At 57.2% G+C, this 18,428-nt stretch overlaps 2 protein-coding genes across 18 annotated transcripts in view; one reads left to right on the forward strand and one right to left on the reverse strand.

The window, feature by feature from the left end:
• Positions 1 to 10,359, forward strand: part of TBCD (tubulin folding cofactor D) — a 161,039-nt gene extending 150,680 nt beyond the window's left edge. The window contains exons 34-39 of one of the 2 annotated variants that reach the window (XM_027626122.1): positions 115 to 192; positions 3,394 to 3,483; positions 3,745 to 3,832; positions 4,541 to 4,650; positions 6,593 to 6,677; positions 10,158 to 10,359. In XM_027626122.1, the coding sequence (XP_027481923.1) occupies positions 115 to 192; positions 3,394 to 3,483; positions 3,745 to 3,832; positions 4,541 to 4,650; positions 6,593 to 6,677; positions 10,158 to 10,172 (466 nt within the window). In that variant the 3' untranslated portion in view covers positions 10,173 to 10,359. The other variant, XM_027626121.2, reaches the window with a different exon arrangement.
• B3GNTL1 (UDP-GlcNAc:betaGal beta-1,3-N-acetylglucosaminyltransferase like 1) overlaps positions 1 to 18,428 on the reverse strand; it is a 111,899-nt gene that overhangs the window by 8,037 nt on the left and 85,434 nt on the right. For 9 of the 16 annotated variants that reach the window (XM_027626136.2, XM_027626135.2, XM_027626133.2 and 6 more), the window contains 2 exons: positions 14,660 to 14,764; positions 10,502 to 13,454 (listed from right to left, as the gene is read on the reverse strand). In XM_027626136.2, the coding sequence (XP_027481937.1) occupies positions 14,684 to 14,764 (81 nt within the window). In that variant the 3' untranslated portion in view covers positions 10,502 to 13,454; positions 14,660 to 14,683. Of the gene's footprint in view, positions 1 to 10,501; positions 13,455 to 14,659; positions 14,765 to 18,428 lie in introns of those variants that run through there. The other 7 variants (XR_003525316.2, XR_003525318.2, XR_003525317.2 and 4 more) reach the window with 7 other exon arrangements.

Below are 18,428 nucleotides of genomic sequence, written 5' to 3' on the forward strand. Positions count from 1 at the left end.
CTACACAGTGTCTTGTCCGGATTTGGATTGGGACGGTGTTGCCTCTGGGGGGGCCCGCATCTTAGTGGTTCCGGGGTTGACGCCTGGGGCCTCAGCATTTGCCTTCCCCCTCAGGGTGTCTGTGCCGCTGCTGAAGACGCTGGACCAGATGCTGGCCAATGGGTGCTTCGACCTCTTCACCGCAGAGCAGGAGTAAGTGTGCCCCGCTTGGTGCCCCTCTGCCGGGCAAGCCTCACAGCTCGCCTTGTAGAGACAGAGCGAGGAGAAGCAGAGGTGAGAATCTAGAAGGTGATTTCCAGCACGTTCAGGTCTGGTCCGTGTCAGCAAGAGGCTTTGGCTGCCCCTAGTGAGGTTGGGGCTGTGCCTCCGGCCAGGCTCCTGCTGTGGCCCCTGCCACTCAGGTGGGAAAAAACCCAAGCAGGTGAGGTAACCCGCCCCCCCCCCCCCCCGGCCCGCCGCCAACCAGAGGGGGCCCGGCAGTCAGGGCGGTCATGGGCAGTGGACCAGGGTGGAGACGGGCAGTGCAGAGCATCTCGACTGTCACAGGAGGACCGAGTGGGGCTGTGGGGGCTGGCCGGGTGTGGGCACAGAGGGTGGGTGTGTGCAGGGACACGGACACATGGCAGCCCTGAGTCTGCTCCTGGCCAGTGAGCTCTGGTGTGTGGGCTCACCGTGTCTGGTTTATCTTGTTAGGGGCCTGAGGACTTTCCCTGGATCCCGGACCTTGAAGGCTTTGCCCCTGGGCTGGGCATCTTATGCCCTGGTGGGGGTTGCTGGAGCTTCCTTCTGGGCACGTTTCAGGGACTTGGGAAGAGCTGTGCCAGGTGGGCCCCGACTGGTGTTTTCCCACGTTAATTGTCTCCCACTCTGTACCCCACCCCCCCGGGGCCCTGCCCTGAATCTGGGGTCATGCTTTTCTGTCTAAAGAACATCCTTTTGAAGTTCCTCTAGTGATGTCCACTGGCAGTAGATGTTTTCTGATTTTATTTGCGAGTTACATTCCGAGGCTGTAGAATTCTAGGCAGACATTCTAATTCGGGACCTAAACATCTTCTTTTCCTGACTCCTGCTGCTTTTGAGATGGTGCCCGTAAGTCTGGAGTCTCAGGCGGTCTGGGTTTTCTCCTGCCTCCTTTGAAGATTTTTTCTTTGAGAAATCTCAACATTTCTACCACTTGAATGGGTCTAGTTTTGATTATATACTCCTCTGTTCTACCAGGAATTTGTTAAACTTGAAGATGTGGCTTTGTTTTCATTTGTTCTAGAAAATTCTTGGCCCCCCCTTGCCCTCTCCCCCCCAGACCACGGCCCCCCGAGGCCATGCTGCCTCCCACGTTTCTCCCTGTGCTTCAGCACCTCTGACCTGTCCCCCACCTCCCAACTCCCTCCTGGCATGTTTCTGATCCACTGCCAAATTCACAGGTGGTGGTCTTATTTTTGTTTTTTGTAAGATGCAGCTTTTCCTTTGGTTTGTCTTGCAGTCTGACAGCCTTTTGCCCTCCTGGATACAGTGCTAGGTCTTCCTGTGCGCTTCTGGTCTCTGTCCTTGTGGGGGTGTCTGGTTCCTACAGCCCACGTGGTGGGCTTTCTCATTTGTCTCCATATTCGTTGTCTGGATGCTGCATTTGAGAAATTGCGTGTGCAGGTGACCTGAGGCCGCAGATGAGCTGGACGGTAGGACCTTTGTTTGCCCTTTCCAGGCACTGTGGGCAGGTGGTAGCAATCTGGAAACTCTCGGACCCACATCTGCTTGGGGGTCTCTGGACTGCCTGCAAGAGGTGCTCTCTCCCCCCTGGGGGCAGCCTTCCAGGTCTGTCAGGTGCATACCTTTGTCAGGACCAAGCTTTGGGTCTTGTTGTGGCTGGAGGCTAGGGACAGCATGCTCGGGTCCTCTGGTAGTCGGGACACCCTTGTTCGGAGGCACCCCTGGTGCTAGCCTCACCTCTGGGAGTGGAGGCGGTGACATTCCACCTGCTGCATGGAGAAGGGCCTTGGGGTCCAGGCAGGGAGGAGTGGCAGCGGAGACTCTGGGCGCGTGGGCTCTCAGTGCAGGTAGCTGTAAGCCAGCAGACCCACTAGGGGCCCAGACGTGGGTGTAGGGGAACAGACTGCAGCCAGGAGGGCGGGGTTGTCTCTTGGACAGGAGAGCCAGTGTGGCAGGCGTGGGCCAGATACTGTTCAGCTCAGGTTCTGCAAGAAATACCACAGAGCAGAGCAGAGCAGCTCCCACAGCAGAAATTAGTCCGCACGGTTCTGAAGGCAGGAGGTCTGGGGCCAGGTGCCAGCGATTCAGGCCCTGGTTTGCACCGGACAGACATTCACCTCACGTGTCTCTTCTCTTGACGACACTCATGCCCTCGTGGGGACTCAGTCTCATGACCCAATTGCCTCTGTGGCCCTACTGGTAATATCTTCATGTTGAGGAACAGGGCTTCAACATGCAAATTTTGGGGACACAAACGTTCAGTCCGTAGCATAAATGTTTGGTCTGAGATGTTCATTAGATTCCAGAGGAGATGGATCTTCAAGGCTGGCACCCAGTGGAAAGTCCTCAGAGGGTGGGGGTGGGGGGGGGCGCGTATGAATCTGTATGAGGTCAGCGAGGGAGCGGGTGTAGACCAAGGCCCCACTGGAGCTGTGGGGTGTCCTGTTGTTAGGAGGACGGGGAGCAGAGCCACTGGGAAGTAGGCCGAGCTGGAAGAGCACATCACAGTAGGTCATCAGTGGTGTGAGCCACGTGGTCACGTAGGTGGAGGACGTGTTGGTCACTCGGTTCCCAACAAGCATGTCAGTGAGCTGTGGGGAGACAGCTGCAGAGGGGAGGGGGCTGGAGGTGCATACCCACAGCCCTGGGTGACAGGGGTCTGGAGGAGGTGGGCGGGGGCGCCAGCAGGTGGAGAGAGACCAAGGGCCACTTTCCCTGAGGACAAGGAAGAGGGAGCGGGGGCAGTGGAGCCCCTAGCAGTGGCTTGGAGAGGAGGACCGTGTCTGTGTCATTGGGAGCCTTGCTGGCCTGGCCCCACGTCATCCTCAGCTGTGCAGAGTGGAGGGGGACGTGTGTCCATGCTCCAGCCGCTCCTGGGTTCTCCTTGGACCCAGGAGCTGGGCCTGGTTACAAGCTGGTCATCCCTTCCTTTGATCCCAGGCTGAGCCTGCACTTGCTGGACTTACCGGGGACGGGTTATCTGGGTGCCCCTCTGGTTGGTGAGGGTGGGGAGGTGCATGCCGGGGACAGGCACTGGCAAAGGAGCCAGTTAATGTGGCTGTGTGGTACCCCTGGGGGACAAGGCCCTCTGATCATCTGGTGGCAGCGCCGTCACCGGATGCCACAGCATGTCCGGGCAGCACCTGCTCGCTGAAAGCTCATCTCTGGCTTCGTGTGCTTCCCTTTTAGCCACCCCTTCAGTGTGAAGCTGCTTGCGCTTTGTAAGGAGGAAATCAAGAAGTCCAAGGACGTGCAGAAACTGCGGTCTAGCGTTGCGGTGTAAGTTCCGAGTTCCCCGCTGTGATGGTAAAAGGAAGGGTGGTCGGGAGGCAGAGACTCGGACTTCATCTTTGTCTCAGTGTGTCTGGAGTTGGTGCTCTGACATCTGTGGAGAACAGCCTGTGTCTGTCGCTGGGGTCAGTCCTGACGGCCTCCCGGGAGGGGCTGTGCCTCGTTTTGGGGAGCGTCCTCACATGCGGCAGGTTTTCACAGAAGTGGACCTGGTTCTCCCACCGAAGCTGGAGGTCGGTGTTGTTGCAGGTTCTGTGGGATGGTGCAGTTCCCGGGCAACGTGAGGAGGAAGGTGCTCCTGCAGCTGTGCCTTCTGCTCTGCCACCCGTTCCCTGTGGTGAGTGTTTGCGCCACCACTCCAGGGCCCTTCCGTGGTGGCGCTGCGGCCCTGGCCTCTGCAGGGTGTGCGAGGGGGCCCTGTGCGAGGGGACCCTCACACCCTCACTCACACACCACCTGCCCAGGTCAGCTGTCCTGCAAATTCCATTTTCCACTGGCTAAAAAAACACTTCAAATAATCTAAATGTGTGATTTTCCTAAAAGGTATAAGTGACATTTATACCTAACACATTGGCTCTCAAAGTGGGGTCCGGCCTGGACCCGGCTGCAGCAACCCCCCAGCAGAAATGCAGGTTCTCAGGCTGCCCAGCCTGCTGAGTAACCCTGGGGTGGGCCCCGGGGGTTCTGAGACCATCCCGCCCCATGAGCGGAGTTGCCGGTGGGCGGATAGGTAGGAAAGCAGGTGAGACAGTTTCCCTGATGAGGGGCAGGTTTTCCATGAAGCATTTTAGTCAGAGCAAGGTGGCCTGGCTTCTCCCTGATGAGGCTGCCCTGGGGGCAGCAGCCTGCGGGGTCGCCTGTGCAGCTGTGGCCAGGGTTTCCTGAGCCAGGATCCCAGGTCACCTCCTTACTTTTAACAGCCTGCATGGTGCCCACGCAGGTCTCAGGTTCCACTGGGACCCAGGGTCGGCTCCCTGGTCAGGGTCCCATCACTCTGGGTTCTCATGGGCCTTTCCCGCCTGCTGACGTGCTCCATCCTGCCCAGATCCGGAAGACCACGGCTAGCCAGGTGTACGAGATGCTGCTCACCTACGGTGACATCATGGGTGAGGACGTCCTTGATGAGGTCATGACTGTGCTGGGCACCACGGCCTGGTGAGTGCGAGGCCCCTTCCCGTCTTCCTGCCGGGTTAGGGGCGGCATCTCAGTGCTTGGGGATGTCCAGACCTCCCTTCCTGTCCCCGAGGCCTCCCCCACAAACCCTCTGAAGCGACAGGGAAAGCAAGGGTCCTGGCCCTCGACGCCTCTGCTCTGAAGAGGTGGTGACCTTGTGTCTGCCCACAGGTCCCCGCTGATACCCAAGGGGCTGGGCAGGCCCCCTGGACACAGGGCGGGGAGGGGGCGCCTCCTGTTCAGGTGGGAAGATGTTCAAAGTGCAAAGGTGGGTGGTTCTGACCACTGGTTTGTTTCTCATTGGGCTCCTTTCGTTGACTAGTAACGTCACAGGCTCTTGGTGCTGATGGGGTCACTTCAGGAATGACTCCCCTGCCCCTGAATGGCAGCGTCAGGAGTGCCAAGAAGGGAGTGGTACAGGACGCTATTTACCGTCTGTGGGGATGCGCTTACATGGTGGCCCTGGCGGGAGGCCGTGGTGGAACATCAGGAAGGGTGGAACAGGTGCCCCCTGTCCCCAACATCCAGTTCTTTCCTGGGGCACCCAGGGCCATTGGCTTCTCCTGGGTCCCTCAAGGCAGAGCTGGGCCCCAGACTTGTTTCCGGTGCAGTGTCCTGTAGTGTCTGCTGGCTTTCAGACCTGATGCGTTGGGACGGCAGGGTTGAAGACGTGTGAGGAATGGGGGCCAGGGCTAATGGAGGAGGGCACACGGGCAGCATGTCTGAGAGCAGGAGGGTACAGCCTGGGGGCGCACTGGGTAACGAGTCCCAATAGACATATGGGGGATACCAGCTACAGTCCAGGCACACGCTCAGCTGCGGGTGCACCCCTACAAGGCGACCCCTCCCCTCCCCTCCCCACCCATCTTGGAGAGGTCAGGTGGTGGCCCCTGGAGGCACCAGTGTTAAGGGGCCTTTGTGCCGATGGTGGACTGGGCTCTGTTAGGGTCCCTGCGCTCACATCAGCAGGTGAGGACACGCATAATGTGTTTGTGTGCGTTTCCCTCGAGATTGTGATGTTCCTAAGAGGGCTGAGCTGTGCACAGAGCCTCAGGGCCCAGCTCCCTGGCTGGGGTGTGGACAGAAAAGGGCCTTTGGTTCCAGGGCTTCCTCAAGGTTCTCAGGGAGACATTTATCTCGGGGATGAGGGAGTTCAGTGAACGTCTTTGCGGGAGCTGCTCATGAAAGCTCCAGAATAGAAAACATGGGTGCCCTCGCTCTTTGAGCACTGGGCTGCTGACCCGACCCCATTCCCCAGGGCCCGCTCTCTTCGGCGTCTGTGGAGAGAGTTGTGGTTCTTCCTGCGGAGCGCGCGGCCATGTGGTCAACTTCACGAACGCACAGGCACCTTGCAGATGTGATTCTAAAACAGCCTGGAAGGGGGGTCTGGTGCTGAAGCACCCCGTTGCTCCTTCCTCCCCACGTGGGGCACACAGGGCTCTTTCCCCACAACCCAGGAGCTTTCTGTTGAGGGAAATTCCAAAGGATTTTACAATAATTATTTTTTTATTCTAAAAGAAAAAGATAATTTCATCTTTATTTTTATGAAAGTGATAAACAGCTTTCAGGGGGTCAAGTAAAACTTTAAAAACCCACCTACCCCACCTTTCTTGAGTCTCGGCATTTCTGGAAGTCTGGGGGCCACCTGTCTGGGACCACGCCTCCCTGTGGGGCGCCCCCTCTTGGGGGCTCTCCTCCATAGTTTCCCCATAAGGGTGCCAGGAGCAAGGGCTGTGCATCACCCACACCCGAGCGAGGGTTTGCCTGGTGCCGTTTTCCCTGGTCCCCCCCCTCCCCGAAAACTAAGATGCTGGGGTTCTGTGCACCCAGCGCACAGTTGCCTGAGAGTTTATGGCTCGTGACAGGCTTAACTGCAAACCAACCGTCCCCGCTGCTAAAGCTGCTCTTGCCCTCTCTTCCCCAGGGACGCAGAGCTCCCGCTCGTGAGAGTCCAGCGGAACCGCCTGTGTGACCTCCTTGGTGTGCCCAGACCTCAGCTGGTCCCCAAGGTAACCGCATGGCCCTTGGCCCTGTGAGACGCGGGGGCCCTTCCCACGCGAGCCACCATTCTGAGCTCGAGTCTGGAACGTTCTGGGTTGTACTGACCGGCTGGTGTGTTTCCCCACCCTGCCGGCCCCTCGTGTGCTTTGCCAGCTCCTCCTCATAGGCTCCTGCCTGCCTTGTCCCCACCAGGCACGTGTCAGGTGTGTCCTGTGGGCACGACATCCAGGACAGGCCCTCTGCCTGGCAGGTGGCCGTCCTGTGCTGCCAGCCCTCAGCGGAGTTGGCAGTGACCGAGCTCGCTCCTCTCACATGAGGTCCTCGGTGCTGCTGTCTGGTTTCCACCATCACCACCCCCCCCCGACACTTGTCCTGCCTGGGGACTTTGTCACCCCCAGAGTCTCTGGGGCTGCCCAGTGAGGTGTCAGTCTTTTCCATGGTGTTGGTGTGTGCACAGTAGATGCAGTTTTCTGAGCTCGCAGGGCCCCAAGCTGTCCTTCCAGGTTCTGCGTGGCTGTTGGGAGATTGTAGGCTCTTGCGTGTGTGCTTGCAGGGGATCAGGGTGGACTCAGGCTGTGGGCTCCACTGGAGCTCAAGTGTAGGGCACACCCGCATGTTCCGTGAATGCTGGGCTCAGAGGCGGTTCCTCGGCCCCACGGTGCTCCTGATCCTGCCTCGCTGGCCGTATTCCCCTGGACCTGGGTTGGACCCTCACTGCTTCTGAGCTTTTACCGAGCAAGAACATCCATGCAGAAGTGAGCCTTGTCCAGCTTTGTGCACACGAGGGACGAGCACCTGGCTCAAGGGTGGAGCCTCCTGGGCTGGCTGCTGGCGGCACGTGCTGCTGCTGGGCTGGAGGGTTGCTGCCTCAGGTGCTGGCGGGCAGGTTCCAGAACGTGCTTGCGTTGCATGTGCTGTGCGTTGTTGTGATTGTTGGCGTGTGCGTCCCCTTCTGTGCTTTTTCTGGGCTGTCTGATGCATATGGGCTCTAGACTTGCATCTGCAGGATCTCCCCCTCTGGGGGCAGCTTTCTCATCCCTAGGTTTCATAGGTTCCAACTTAACCCTTTCTTCCCTATTGTTTCATGGGCCTGTTTAAGGTCTTTACCGATTCTAAGGTTGTGTCTCCTCGGTGTGTCTTAAAGCTTTATTGTTTCGTCTCCTACATTTAGATTTGAGGCCACTCTGGACTGGCGTTTGCATGTGGTGCTGGGGAAAGGCCAGCAGATGTGTCTTCCGTGCGCAGTCCATGCAGCTCCATTCTGGCCAGTGTCACCGTGGCTAAAGTTGGGCCACACGTGGGGCTCTCCTCTTGGAGAGAGGAGAGAGAGGAGACACCTCTTGGGTCCTCTGTCCTCCATGACCTCTGTCTGTAAGCCAGACACAGGAGGGTCTTGTGGGATGTTGTCGTGCTCACGTGAGTCCGTCTCCAGTTCTATTTTTCTAAGACCATCTTGACTCTTGGCTCTTAGGGTTTCAGAAACCCCTGCAGAACAGTCTCATCAATTTGCACCATGGAACCAGCCGGGCATTCGGCTGAGGGTGGCTCGGAGCCTGTGGGTCCACCTGGCAAGGACAGATGTCTGTGATGCTGAGGCTTGCAGCCTTGAGCACACAGAAGCGCTTTGTGCTTTATGGATTTTGGAGAAGGGATGCCACACTGTTCTGTAGCTGTCCCACAGCTCCTGGAATTCTATTTGTTTTTCCATTCTTTTCTCTCTTGGCATTTCAACTTGGGAAGTTTCTGTCGACCAATCTTCAGGTTGATGGATTCTCTCTCTGACGACGTCTAGTCTTCATTTCTGTTACTGTGTGTCTGATTTCTGGCATTTCCTTTGATTCTTTCTTAGACTTTCCACTTGTGCTTTCACTGCCCGTCTGTCCTTGGTGGCAGAGCTCCTGGCACATTAACGATAGTTGTTTTAAACCCCATCTGGTCATTCCAACTCTGCACGTCTAAGTCTGGTTTTGATCTTGGTACCATCTTCCCCAACTGCTTTTTCTTGCCTCTTAGCACGTTTTGTAAGTTTTTCTTGAAAGCCAGACACGTTGTGCCGGTAACAGGAACTGAGGCAAGTGGGGCTCAGGTCTGTGAAGGTCTGTCTGTCCGGCAGGGGCCCCTGTGTGTTTGGTACCGCAGCAGCCTCTAGAGCTTTGAACTTCCCCAGCACGTTGCGTCCCTGCACTGTCCCCCTCCGAGGATTGGTGTCTAGGTGCTCTGTGAGAGCGGACCCATGGCTGTGACCCTGGAGTCCTGCAGGAGAGGTGGCAGGATGTGGGGCAGTTTGCAGTCATCTGAGCAAACCTCAGCTTTGGTGGGCTCCCCGCCGTCCCCCTGCAGGTACCATGGGCTCCGGTCTGTCCCCTGGAGAGGAGACCCTCGGGCTGGAGACGCCCGGGTGCGACTCACAGCAGTCACCTGCCAGAGTGCAGGGGGCTTTCCAGGTTTATGACCAGGTGAACCTGCGGGCTCCCCCCAAGATGGCACCCCCAGAGTCTTGCCCTCCTGCTAGCTCACACGGCCTCCGGCAGCTTGTCGAGTCGGCACTTAGGCGTGCCTTCCGCTCTGTGGTGAGCTCCAGCAGCCTCTGCTCCAGGCAAAGTCTGCGTTTGTCCAGTACAGCGTTGGGGGGGTTCCACGGATGAGGCTGTGAACATGCAGCTGTTGCCCGAATGCCCTCAGGCTTTCCAAACCTGCCTGCCCGCTCCTCGTTCTGACGTCTCGGCATTGCGGTACATTGCAAGTGACCTTACAGTCACTTGGAAATACTCTGCCTGTAAGAATGCTCTGTGCCCTCAGGTCTGCTTTGTCTGATGGTAATGCGGCCACACTGGATTTTTGGTTGTCGTTGACACGTTTTCCTTTGTGTTTTCTTACATTTAAGCAGATCGCTTATAAATGATAATTAGGTCTTATCTGTTTTTAATCTACTTCAATTATCTCAACTCGTTGGAGTATTTTGTGTCCTTCTATGTAACGTGATTACGATTCAGTTGGGTTTACGGCTGCCATCTTTGATTCTCGTCTGATCTCACAGTTTTCCTGCCGGTCTGCCAGTGAGGACTGTGGGAGCCCGGCGGTGTGAAGGGGGGGTGGCGCCAGCCGCCGTCCCAGCACGTGACCCCCTGCCAGCCTTCCGAGCAGCCTCTTTCCTGTGTCCTGTCAGCTTTTCAGTCTTTCATCCTCTGGGCACCTGGAATCACGCTGTTATTTCTGGGATGGTTTTCCTGCTCCCTCTGGTGCCACGTGGTGCCTGTCTTCTCTCAGGCCCCCCGTTGGCACCGTGAGGGGTGGGGACGGCAGGCCAAGCACAACATTGGCTTTCCAACTAAATGTGCCGTTTATGCTTTTATCAGGAAAATCTGACACACAGGTAGATGAAAACGGGGGGCAGAGTACCGGGGACCTCCCCACTGCTACCCAGGTCGTGTCGGCCACGGGGCTCGGGGGGGGGGGGCGGTACTGACCTTGTGCTGTGTCCCCCACAGCCTGGCACCCGCTGAGGCCCCCTGCCCACCCAGCAGAGGGGAGGAGCCCGATGATGGTCAGCACGAGACACCTGGACACGGCGCTGAGGGACCTGGAGATCGTCACCACAGCAGTGGCTGTTCCTCACACGTGTCCTGGGGTGTTGGTGCTTTTGTCTTCATGTCCCTGGGAACCCCCATCTATAAAATCATGTCCTAAGCAGTTCTGTGTCTCTGTGTCTGACACTGATGGGGGGGGGTGCAGGGGGTGGCCCCGGGTGGCCAGGCCCAGGTGCCAAGTTCCTCCTCTCCTGTCCCCTTCTCCGTTGTCATGCCCAGTGCACGTGGGCATTGCATGTGGTTACCAACCGCTCGCAGTTTTGTGTAACCAAAGAATCCTGCCTGAGATGGGCTGTAACCCCACAGGAGAGGCTTGTGGTAGCTAGTTAGGAACCTGACAGAGAGGTAGGTGTGTGGCTACACCAGCATCTGCCATGGGCGGACAACCCACCAAAGTGTACTTCTAGGATACCGGGTTCTCTGGTGCCATGTGGGGAAGTTCCCCATTTGATTCCTTTGTTCCTGAAAAAGTGTCTCTTTCTAATTGCCCAGAGCAGACCTAACCTAAAGGCCAGTGAGGCTGATGTGCACGAAGGTTCACCACCTCAGGGCTCACACGGCCTTGTATGCTGTCTCATGCCAGCCCGGACGTGGCATAACGGGTGCTGCCACCCACATCTGAGGCGAAGGTGGTGGCTGTGCTGTGGTCGGGGCCATGAACCGAGGACGGACAGTGTCTGGGCTGGAGAATGAGCTGCCCCCGCGGGTGTGTGTGGCAGTGGGGGCCGAGGGAGCCGATGGGTCCTGGCAGACCCTGGTTGCTGCTTCCTTCACAGGGAGTGGTTTTCTTGCCTGGGCTAAGCTGCTGACTTGTGGGAGCGTTTACCTTCCGTGGGCTACACCTCTCAGACCCCCCTGAAAAAGAAAGTCTGGTGTTAACTTTGTGGATTAACTTGTATTTTATTCAAACCTTAAAACATGCTTGCCTCTCAAAAATAAGTAGGGAGCTCTCCATTTTAGATGGAAGACTAGTCAGAGATCCCTCGGCTGGTGGGGGTCACACACCAGGGTCCCAGAGGACTGAGGGGGGGATGGTACCCGCAGAGCAGTGTCTGGACCTCAGCTACAGAAAGCCAAGCAAGCCGCTTCTGAGAAGCAATACAATGAACTGTTTTTAGTGTCTTTTAAAAAATCCACAAGATTCAGGTGTGCTTAGGTGGCTCAGTTGTTGGGCATCCGCCTTCGGCTCAGGTCGTGATCCCAGGGTCCTGGGATCGAGCCCCGCGTTGGGCTCCCTGCTCAGCGGGAAGCCTGCTTCTCCCTCTCCCACTCCCCCTGCTTGTGTTCCCTCTCTCACTCTGTCAAATAAAGAAAATCTTAAAAATAAATAAATACTAAAAATCCACAAGACTCCAAAGAGAAGCCCTTTTGGAGACCTGGAGCTGGGCGAGCTCACCACAGACCCAACACTGCACAGCTCTCCCTTGCCACCACTGGCCAGATTGCAGCCCGAGCGAAACCACCTGACCCGCTGGCTGCACACGGCCCCGCGCCTCTGCTCGCCCTCAGCCACGTCAGCTCCTGTTGGTCACTCTCGCTCTGACCAGGTTGCAGCTGCAGTTTCCGGAGGGCCCCCAGGCCCAGGTGGTAGATCTAGGAGAGAGGAGCCCCACACATTCACAGCTTAGAGTGTAGCCAGAAGCAGACCTGTTAGCACAACCAGTGCCCGGGAGCAGCATGCAGTGGGCAGCGTGTGGGGCTGCCGTGGAGGAGCCGTGCAGTAGGTGGGCACCAGACAGAGAAAAGCACCTTGTGGCTCCAGAAAGGAAAGAGCTTGGTGAGTTTGAGGAAGAGCAAGAAGCCAGGGTGCCTGGAACAGAATGTGCACGGGGAGCTGGGAGGGGCCACGTGCACACAGCCACATGCCAGACACAAAACCGAACCTCCCCGTGAGCAGGCACTGGGTCCTGAGCATCCGTGTCTGTTGAGCCTGAGACACGTAGGGAAGTCTCATTTCAGTGGCAGTGTGGGGGTAGGACAGAAGGCCCACGTGGAGCTGGGACCCCGGGTGGCTGCGCCCTCAGCAGTAGCACGGATGAAAATGAGGGGACAGCACCCCGTCACCGTCTCCCCTGGAGCTGGGTGGGAGAGGGAGTCTCCTGGAGGTCCGCCTGGAGGAACCTGTGCAGTTCTCAAAACTAACCCAGAAAATGTGCTCAAACTGCCGCCCCAACCAGTGGTGCTCCCAGGGAGTGGGCAGAAGAGGCAGAAACCTCTCTGGAAGTGTGCAGGCTCATCTCTCTGCACAGAATGGAAAGAACCCAAACCCACGCTCCAGAAAGGTCACAAAATACACAAACGGAATCACTAGCAAGACTTAATGGAAGCAGACACCAAAAGACTGAGATGTTGGTAATATCAGCCACAAATTTGTTTTAGAAAGTGCTAGAAAGTATTGAGATTGGGGGGGAAAAGCTCCCTGAATGGATTTAAACAACCAACTAGACACAGCTGAAGAAATTATCCGGAAAAATAGAAGAGACCGCAGAAAGAATTTGGTGTGTACAGAGAGTCACGGGGCTCGTTCCCAGATGATGGAGCCCACAGACCCCTCGCAGGGGTAGGAGCACACCCCACACGCGCGGCTGCAGCGCTGCCCAGCCCCTAACCGCAGGGGCCTCCCGCTGTGCGAGGGAAAGGAACGGTCCCCGTGGCAGAACCGCGAACGTGGGAAAGCCATCACCGAAGAAAGAGTCACGTCAGATGACACAGGCCTCGGATGCATAGCTAGGTTTTTAGCCTTAGCACTGCTGGCACCTGGGGCTGAATAATTCCGGGATTTTTTGGAGGGGGAGGGGGAGGGGCAGAGGGAGAGAGAATCTCAAGTAGACTCCATGCTGAGCACGGAGCCTGATGTGGGGCTCGATTTCACCATCCAGAGATCATGACCTGAGCTGAAGCCAAAAGTCGGGACGTTCAACCGATGGTACCGCTTAGGCGCCGCTGGGCTGAACTAGTCTTCAGCAACATCCCAGATGCCGGTAGCAAAGCCCCTTCCACACTCGCACAACAAAACTACCGCCAGATGTTGCTAGATTTTTGGGGGCGGGTTCAGCCCTACTGGGAGACACTGCTGGTGAATGAAGTGTGGGTGGGAAATGGTCCCGGCTGAGCAGCTCCAGTGCAGGGGGGGTATGCTGAGCAAACAGGAGCAAGCAGCAGGTACACAGGATGAACAGTGTTTAAAGCAAGCAGGATCTGAAAAACGGACAAGAGTGGCAGGAAGTATTCAGTATAAAAACAAAGGTGCTTGTAAGGGACGCTGAGTGCTGAAGCAGGATGCCGGGTCCTCCTGCCTCGGAGCAGCTCCTCCTGCACTTTTACTTGGAACGCAGACCTGGCTTCTCATTCTGACTCCCGCGAGCCCCACCATGAGGCCGCTCTGGGTTACTGGAGCCCACTCGGGACCCTTGCCTTGTTCGTTCGAGCCCTTACCACAGGGTTCCTGCCAGCACCGTCACCCCTGCATCTGGAACAAGTCCCTGATGACACAGTATCAGTGGCCTTGTTGTTTGGGTCCTGAGACAGGCAAAGGGGAGCTGGCTCCACGTCACCCGTGGTTGCTCACGGCTGATGGCGTTTGCTCTCGGCCGGGTTGAGCACTGGGGTTCCCAGGCCTGGGAGACTCAAGGTGCCAGAACGCCCACAAACACGACACCCTGCCCACAGCCCGCAGCGGCCAGTTCAGGAAGCCACGCAGTAACCCTTTAGCCAGCGGTCCGAAAGAGCCAGGACACTGTCGACAACTGCCGGCTTCCCTGACTCACCCCTCCCGCAACCGGGGACCCACCAGAGGGGACCAGACATGTTCCCCTGACCAACCATGAGAACGGCACTGGGCCACCGGAGCCCCCTTTCCCACGCCCTCAAGCTTCTGCCATCCTCATGGGACCAGCTGATGCCTGTCCTGCCAGCTCAGAGCACACAGCCTCTGTTCTCAGTCGCCGGTCTGTATTTCCACATCATGAACCAAGTCAGACCCAGAAACTGGGCCCCGGGTTTGCCCAACATCGACAGAATCAAACGTCCACCATGGCGGGACCCGAGCACCCAGCAGCTGTTGTCCTCGTGGCAGAGGTGTCTGTCAGGAGCGTGAGCTAACGACCTCCTGGCGCGACAGACGCCACGTGCTGGGCAGTGGTGGTGCCCCCAGGGGCAGGGGAGTGTATGCGCTGCACACACGGTCAGGGACACACGCCCCTCAGGCTGTGGGCTCACAGCTCTGCCTTTTGCTGCATGTAAACCACGTCCTGGTTAAAAACACACTCACACACATGCCCTGCAGGTGAAGGGCCAGCCCCATAAGGAAGGGGGTTTGCTGGGCATCTGGTACACCTCCCACCTCACATGTTCCCCCTCAGGGCCATGAGCCACCCCTCCTTAGCACCCTCAATCCCACGTACCTGGGGGCAGCTGCCCTGGGCCCGTCAGCTGAAGTGAAGGAAGTCCCGGCCTTCCTGCAGGTGCAGTGACCTCAGGTTGTTTTCAAATGCACCCCCGGTGAGGTCCTGTGGGAGGAACAGCATGTCTGGCTTGATCCAAGCCTCCCCCAGCCTGCCCTGGGACCCCCAGAGGCCCTCCCGAGGGGGCCTGGGGTGGAGTCGCCTGTGGCTACCTGTCAGGTGGTCCACAATGAACTTCTCTGTTGAGAGGGGCTGGAGATGGGGGGGCGGGTGGGGACATTGTGAGAAGTGGGCCACAATGTCCTGCTGGTCATCAATGGAAGGGAGGGAGGGAGGAGTGGGGAGGTCCCCTGAGGCATACACACCCCCCAGCTCAAACCTGGTGCCTCCCTGCAAAAGGTAGCTGACAGAGGGACTAAGGGAAGGAAATGAGCCCCACGGGCAGCTCTGCTTCACCCATCTGTCCTGGGCACACCAGCTTTGCTCTTTGTGCCTCGTCCTGGGGCCCCCATGACACCCCTGCCTCCCTTTGCAGGGGCCTGGACCCAGACTCGAAGTGTCAACAGACCCCTTCCTGCCCCTCGCTTATAGGCACGGGGACACGCCACAGGGGGACACGCCGCAGGGGGACACGCCGCACGGGGACACGATGAATGCTTCCTGCTCAATTAAAAGACGACAGCAGAGTCAGATGACACCAGTGGGTTTATATGGAATAATGGACAAAATGTATTATGTAAAAAAAAAAAAAAAAGCAACATACAGAAAAGATACGTATACTATGCTGCCATTGGTTTAAAAAACCATGCAAACACTTATGTTTGTGCCTCTAGGCACCTCTCCGAGGATACAGTGGGTGACGGGAAAGGAAGCTCACTTCCCACCCAAAGCCTGCCCTCCAGGAAGGGTTTGCACTGGGGGCAGGGCTTCTAGTTCCCGGCAGTTTTTGGTCCCAGAGAAATAGACCCTTAACCGAGCTCATCTCCTCTGATAAATTATGTATAATTTGTACAGAACTTAAATTTTCATTTTAAATTAAATTTTCCATGTGGCCTCCTAGTTATTGTCCAGTTTCCCTGGGAACTTGGAACTGTGCTTATCTTGGCTTTAAACAGGCTTGTTCCTTTTAGGAAACTGCTTTCACGCTAGAAAACCCAGTCAGGTGGGCACATGCTGCAGAGAGGTAGACAGGTGGGTCCGTGTCACCCCCTCCCCTGGAGTGCAGATGGGACTGGCCACTGCACACAGCCAAGGAAGGGGTGGGAGGCCACTTGTGTGAATTGGTGACACATCATCATGTCTTCTGTCTCGCTAGCAGACCCTGCCCCTTGCCGGCTTTGAGAGAATATGCTGCCACGTAGTGGGGGCCACATGGCAAGGAAGAGCCAGTGAAGCACTGAGACCCTTGGTCCAAAACCCTAAGGGTCCGGCTTCGGCCAACTGTCATGACAACACGGAGGCAGACCCTGCTCAAGGCGAGCCTCCCCATGCAACTGCGTCATAGCTAAGCACCTCACCAGCAGCTTCATGAGGGGCCCTGAGGCCTCGCCTGTGGCGTCTGGATTTCTGAACCACAGCAACTGCGAGGTAAGAAATGGTGGCACGCCTGGGTGGCTCAGTCGGTTAAGAGTCCTCTTGGTTTCGGCTCAGGTCATGATCTCAGGGTCGTGAGACTGAGCCGCGTGTAGGACTCCCTGCTCAGCGGGGAGCCTGAGATTCTCTCCCCCTGCCCCCACCATGTGTGCGCTCTCTAAATTTAAAAATCTAAAAAAGTGTGTATTGTATGAGGCTAGCTCATGGTAATTTATTATGTGATGGTTCAAGCAGAACACAACTTCAGGGTGACGTCACCCAAGTTAAAACCAGATAAATTGGACTTAATCAAAATTAAGTACTTTTGTACGTCAAAGGACCCCATCAAGAAAGTAAAAAGAGAACGTGCAGAACCGGGAGGTGTTTGTACCGCGTCTAGAACATACAAAGAACTGTTATGGCTTCATAAGACAAAACCCAGATAAAAAATGGGCAAAGGACCTGCACAGACATTTCTCCAAAGACGATACCCACACGGCCAACAAGCAGATGAAAGGACCCCTGCATCGCTGGGTGTTAGGGAAACGCAACATCATCACCTCGAGTGACTACGCGTGGAGACGCTGGTGCCCTCGTGCGGCGGGTGGGAGCGTAAAATGGTGCAACCATTGTGGAAAACTGGCGGTTCCCAAAACGTGGTTACCCTGTGACCCCGCACGTCCTCTCCCAGGCACACGTTCACACGGAGCTACACATGAACGCTCCAGGCTGCACTGCTCTAACTGCCCAGTGGGCTTGTTCTTTGCTGACAGTTTCGCCACCTTGGCCTTAGAAGTTGGTCACCTGCTGCTGTGGAATGAGCCCCCACCAGCGGAGCAGCCTGCGACGACACTCTCACCGTTCCATGGGGCTGGATCGCGGGCCCGGCCCTGGCCCAGGGGCCCCGAATGAGTCTGCCTCACGGCCAGCCCGGACAGCCTGTGCTCACCTCTGCTCTCCCACAGTTGGGGGGCTTCCCCAAAGTGGCCCCATAGCAAAGGGCAGAGTCCAGCCTCTCGAAGCTGTGCCTCCTGCCCTGCCTGGGGCCCTTCTCGGGCAACTGCCCCTGCCCAACCAATGTCCGCGTTCTGGGGTTAGAGCCTGGCGGGGTCGCCCTCTGGGGGGGCACTGTCCTGCCTGGCCCCCTGCACAGACACGGTGGGCAGCTCAGTAAAGTCCAGTCAGTGCCAAAGAGGTTGGGGTCTTAACCAGCCACCAATGAAGAGGGATGCTCCCCTCCCTGCCTCCCTTCACAGGTTTGTTCTAGTCCTGCTGTGTGCAGCCTTACGTCCCTGAGCCCAAGGCTGGATGCAGTGGCGGGCAGGCGTGTCCTGCGGTCTCCTCCCTGATGGTGACAGACTGCCTCCCTGCTGCAAAAGCTGCCGCCTCCATGAAGGCTTCCGGTGTCTGGTGACTGAGGTTCCAGCCCAATCTCACGGTTGGAAGCTGGTGAAGTGGCCGCGTGTGTCTCCACCTGCGTGTTTCCCCCACAGCCCCCAGCAGCAAGCACAGGGCCCTTGCCACCCGTCGGCCACCATCCCCTCTGGGGGACCCACTGGGGCAGGGCTGAGCCAAACTGGCCCCCGCAGTTGGCACCCCAAAGTAAAAGAAGACACTTTATATTTGTAGGAGTGTGTATACACGAGAATGTCTTTCTGACCATGAAGAATGATTTCCTAAACAGGACACTAAAAGTGTTCGTTGTAAGGAAAAGGTTGATGAATGCCGCTGCATTAAAAGTAATTTTATCTGGGGCGCCTGGGGGGCTCAGGCGTTGAGCGTCTGCCTTCAGCTCAGGTCATGGTCTCAGGGTCCTGGGATCAAGTCCCGCATCGGGCTCCCTGCTCAGCGGGGTGTCTGCTTCTCCCTCTGCCCCTCCCCCTGCTTGTGCTCACTCTCTCTCTCAAATAAATCAATCTTAAAAAAAACTTTTTCTGGAAGAACCTGTGAAAAGGCAAGTCTCATGTGGGAAAAAATATTTGCCACTCCAACCGAGGAACAACTGGCACCAGAGTGTGCAGAGCTCCTGGAAATTACAAGGCCAGAGGCGCCCAAGGGCACCACCCATCTGAGCCCTTGTCCAGCGGGACAGGCTGGGACGAGCCCTCGCGTGGCCTCACGAAGACGTGTGTGTGGAGGGCACCTTCCGAGACCCTTCACATCTGCTCCAAAGTCACAGGAACGTCACAGCCATGCC

The sequence above is a fragment of the Zalophus californianus genome, chromosome 16 (genome assembly GCF_009762305.2).
Source record: "Zalophus californianus isolate mZalCal1 chromosome 16, mZalCal1.pri.v2, whole genome shotgun sequence".
NCBI lineage: Eukaryota > Metazoa > Chordata > Mammalia > Carnivora > Otariidae > Zalophus > Zalophus californianus.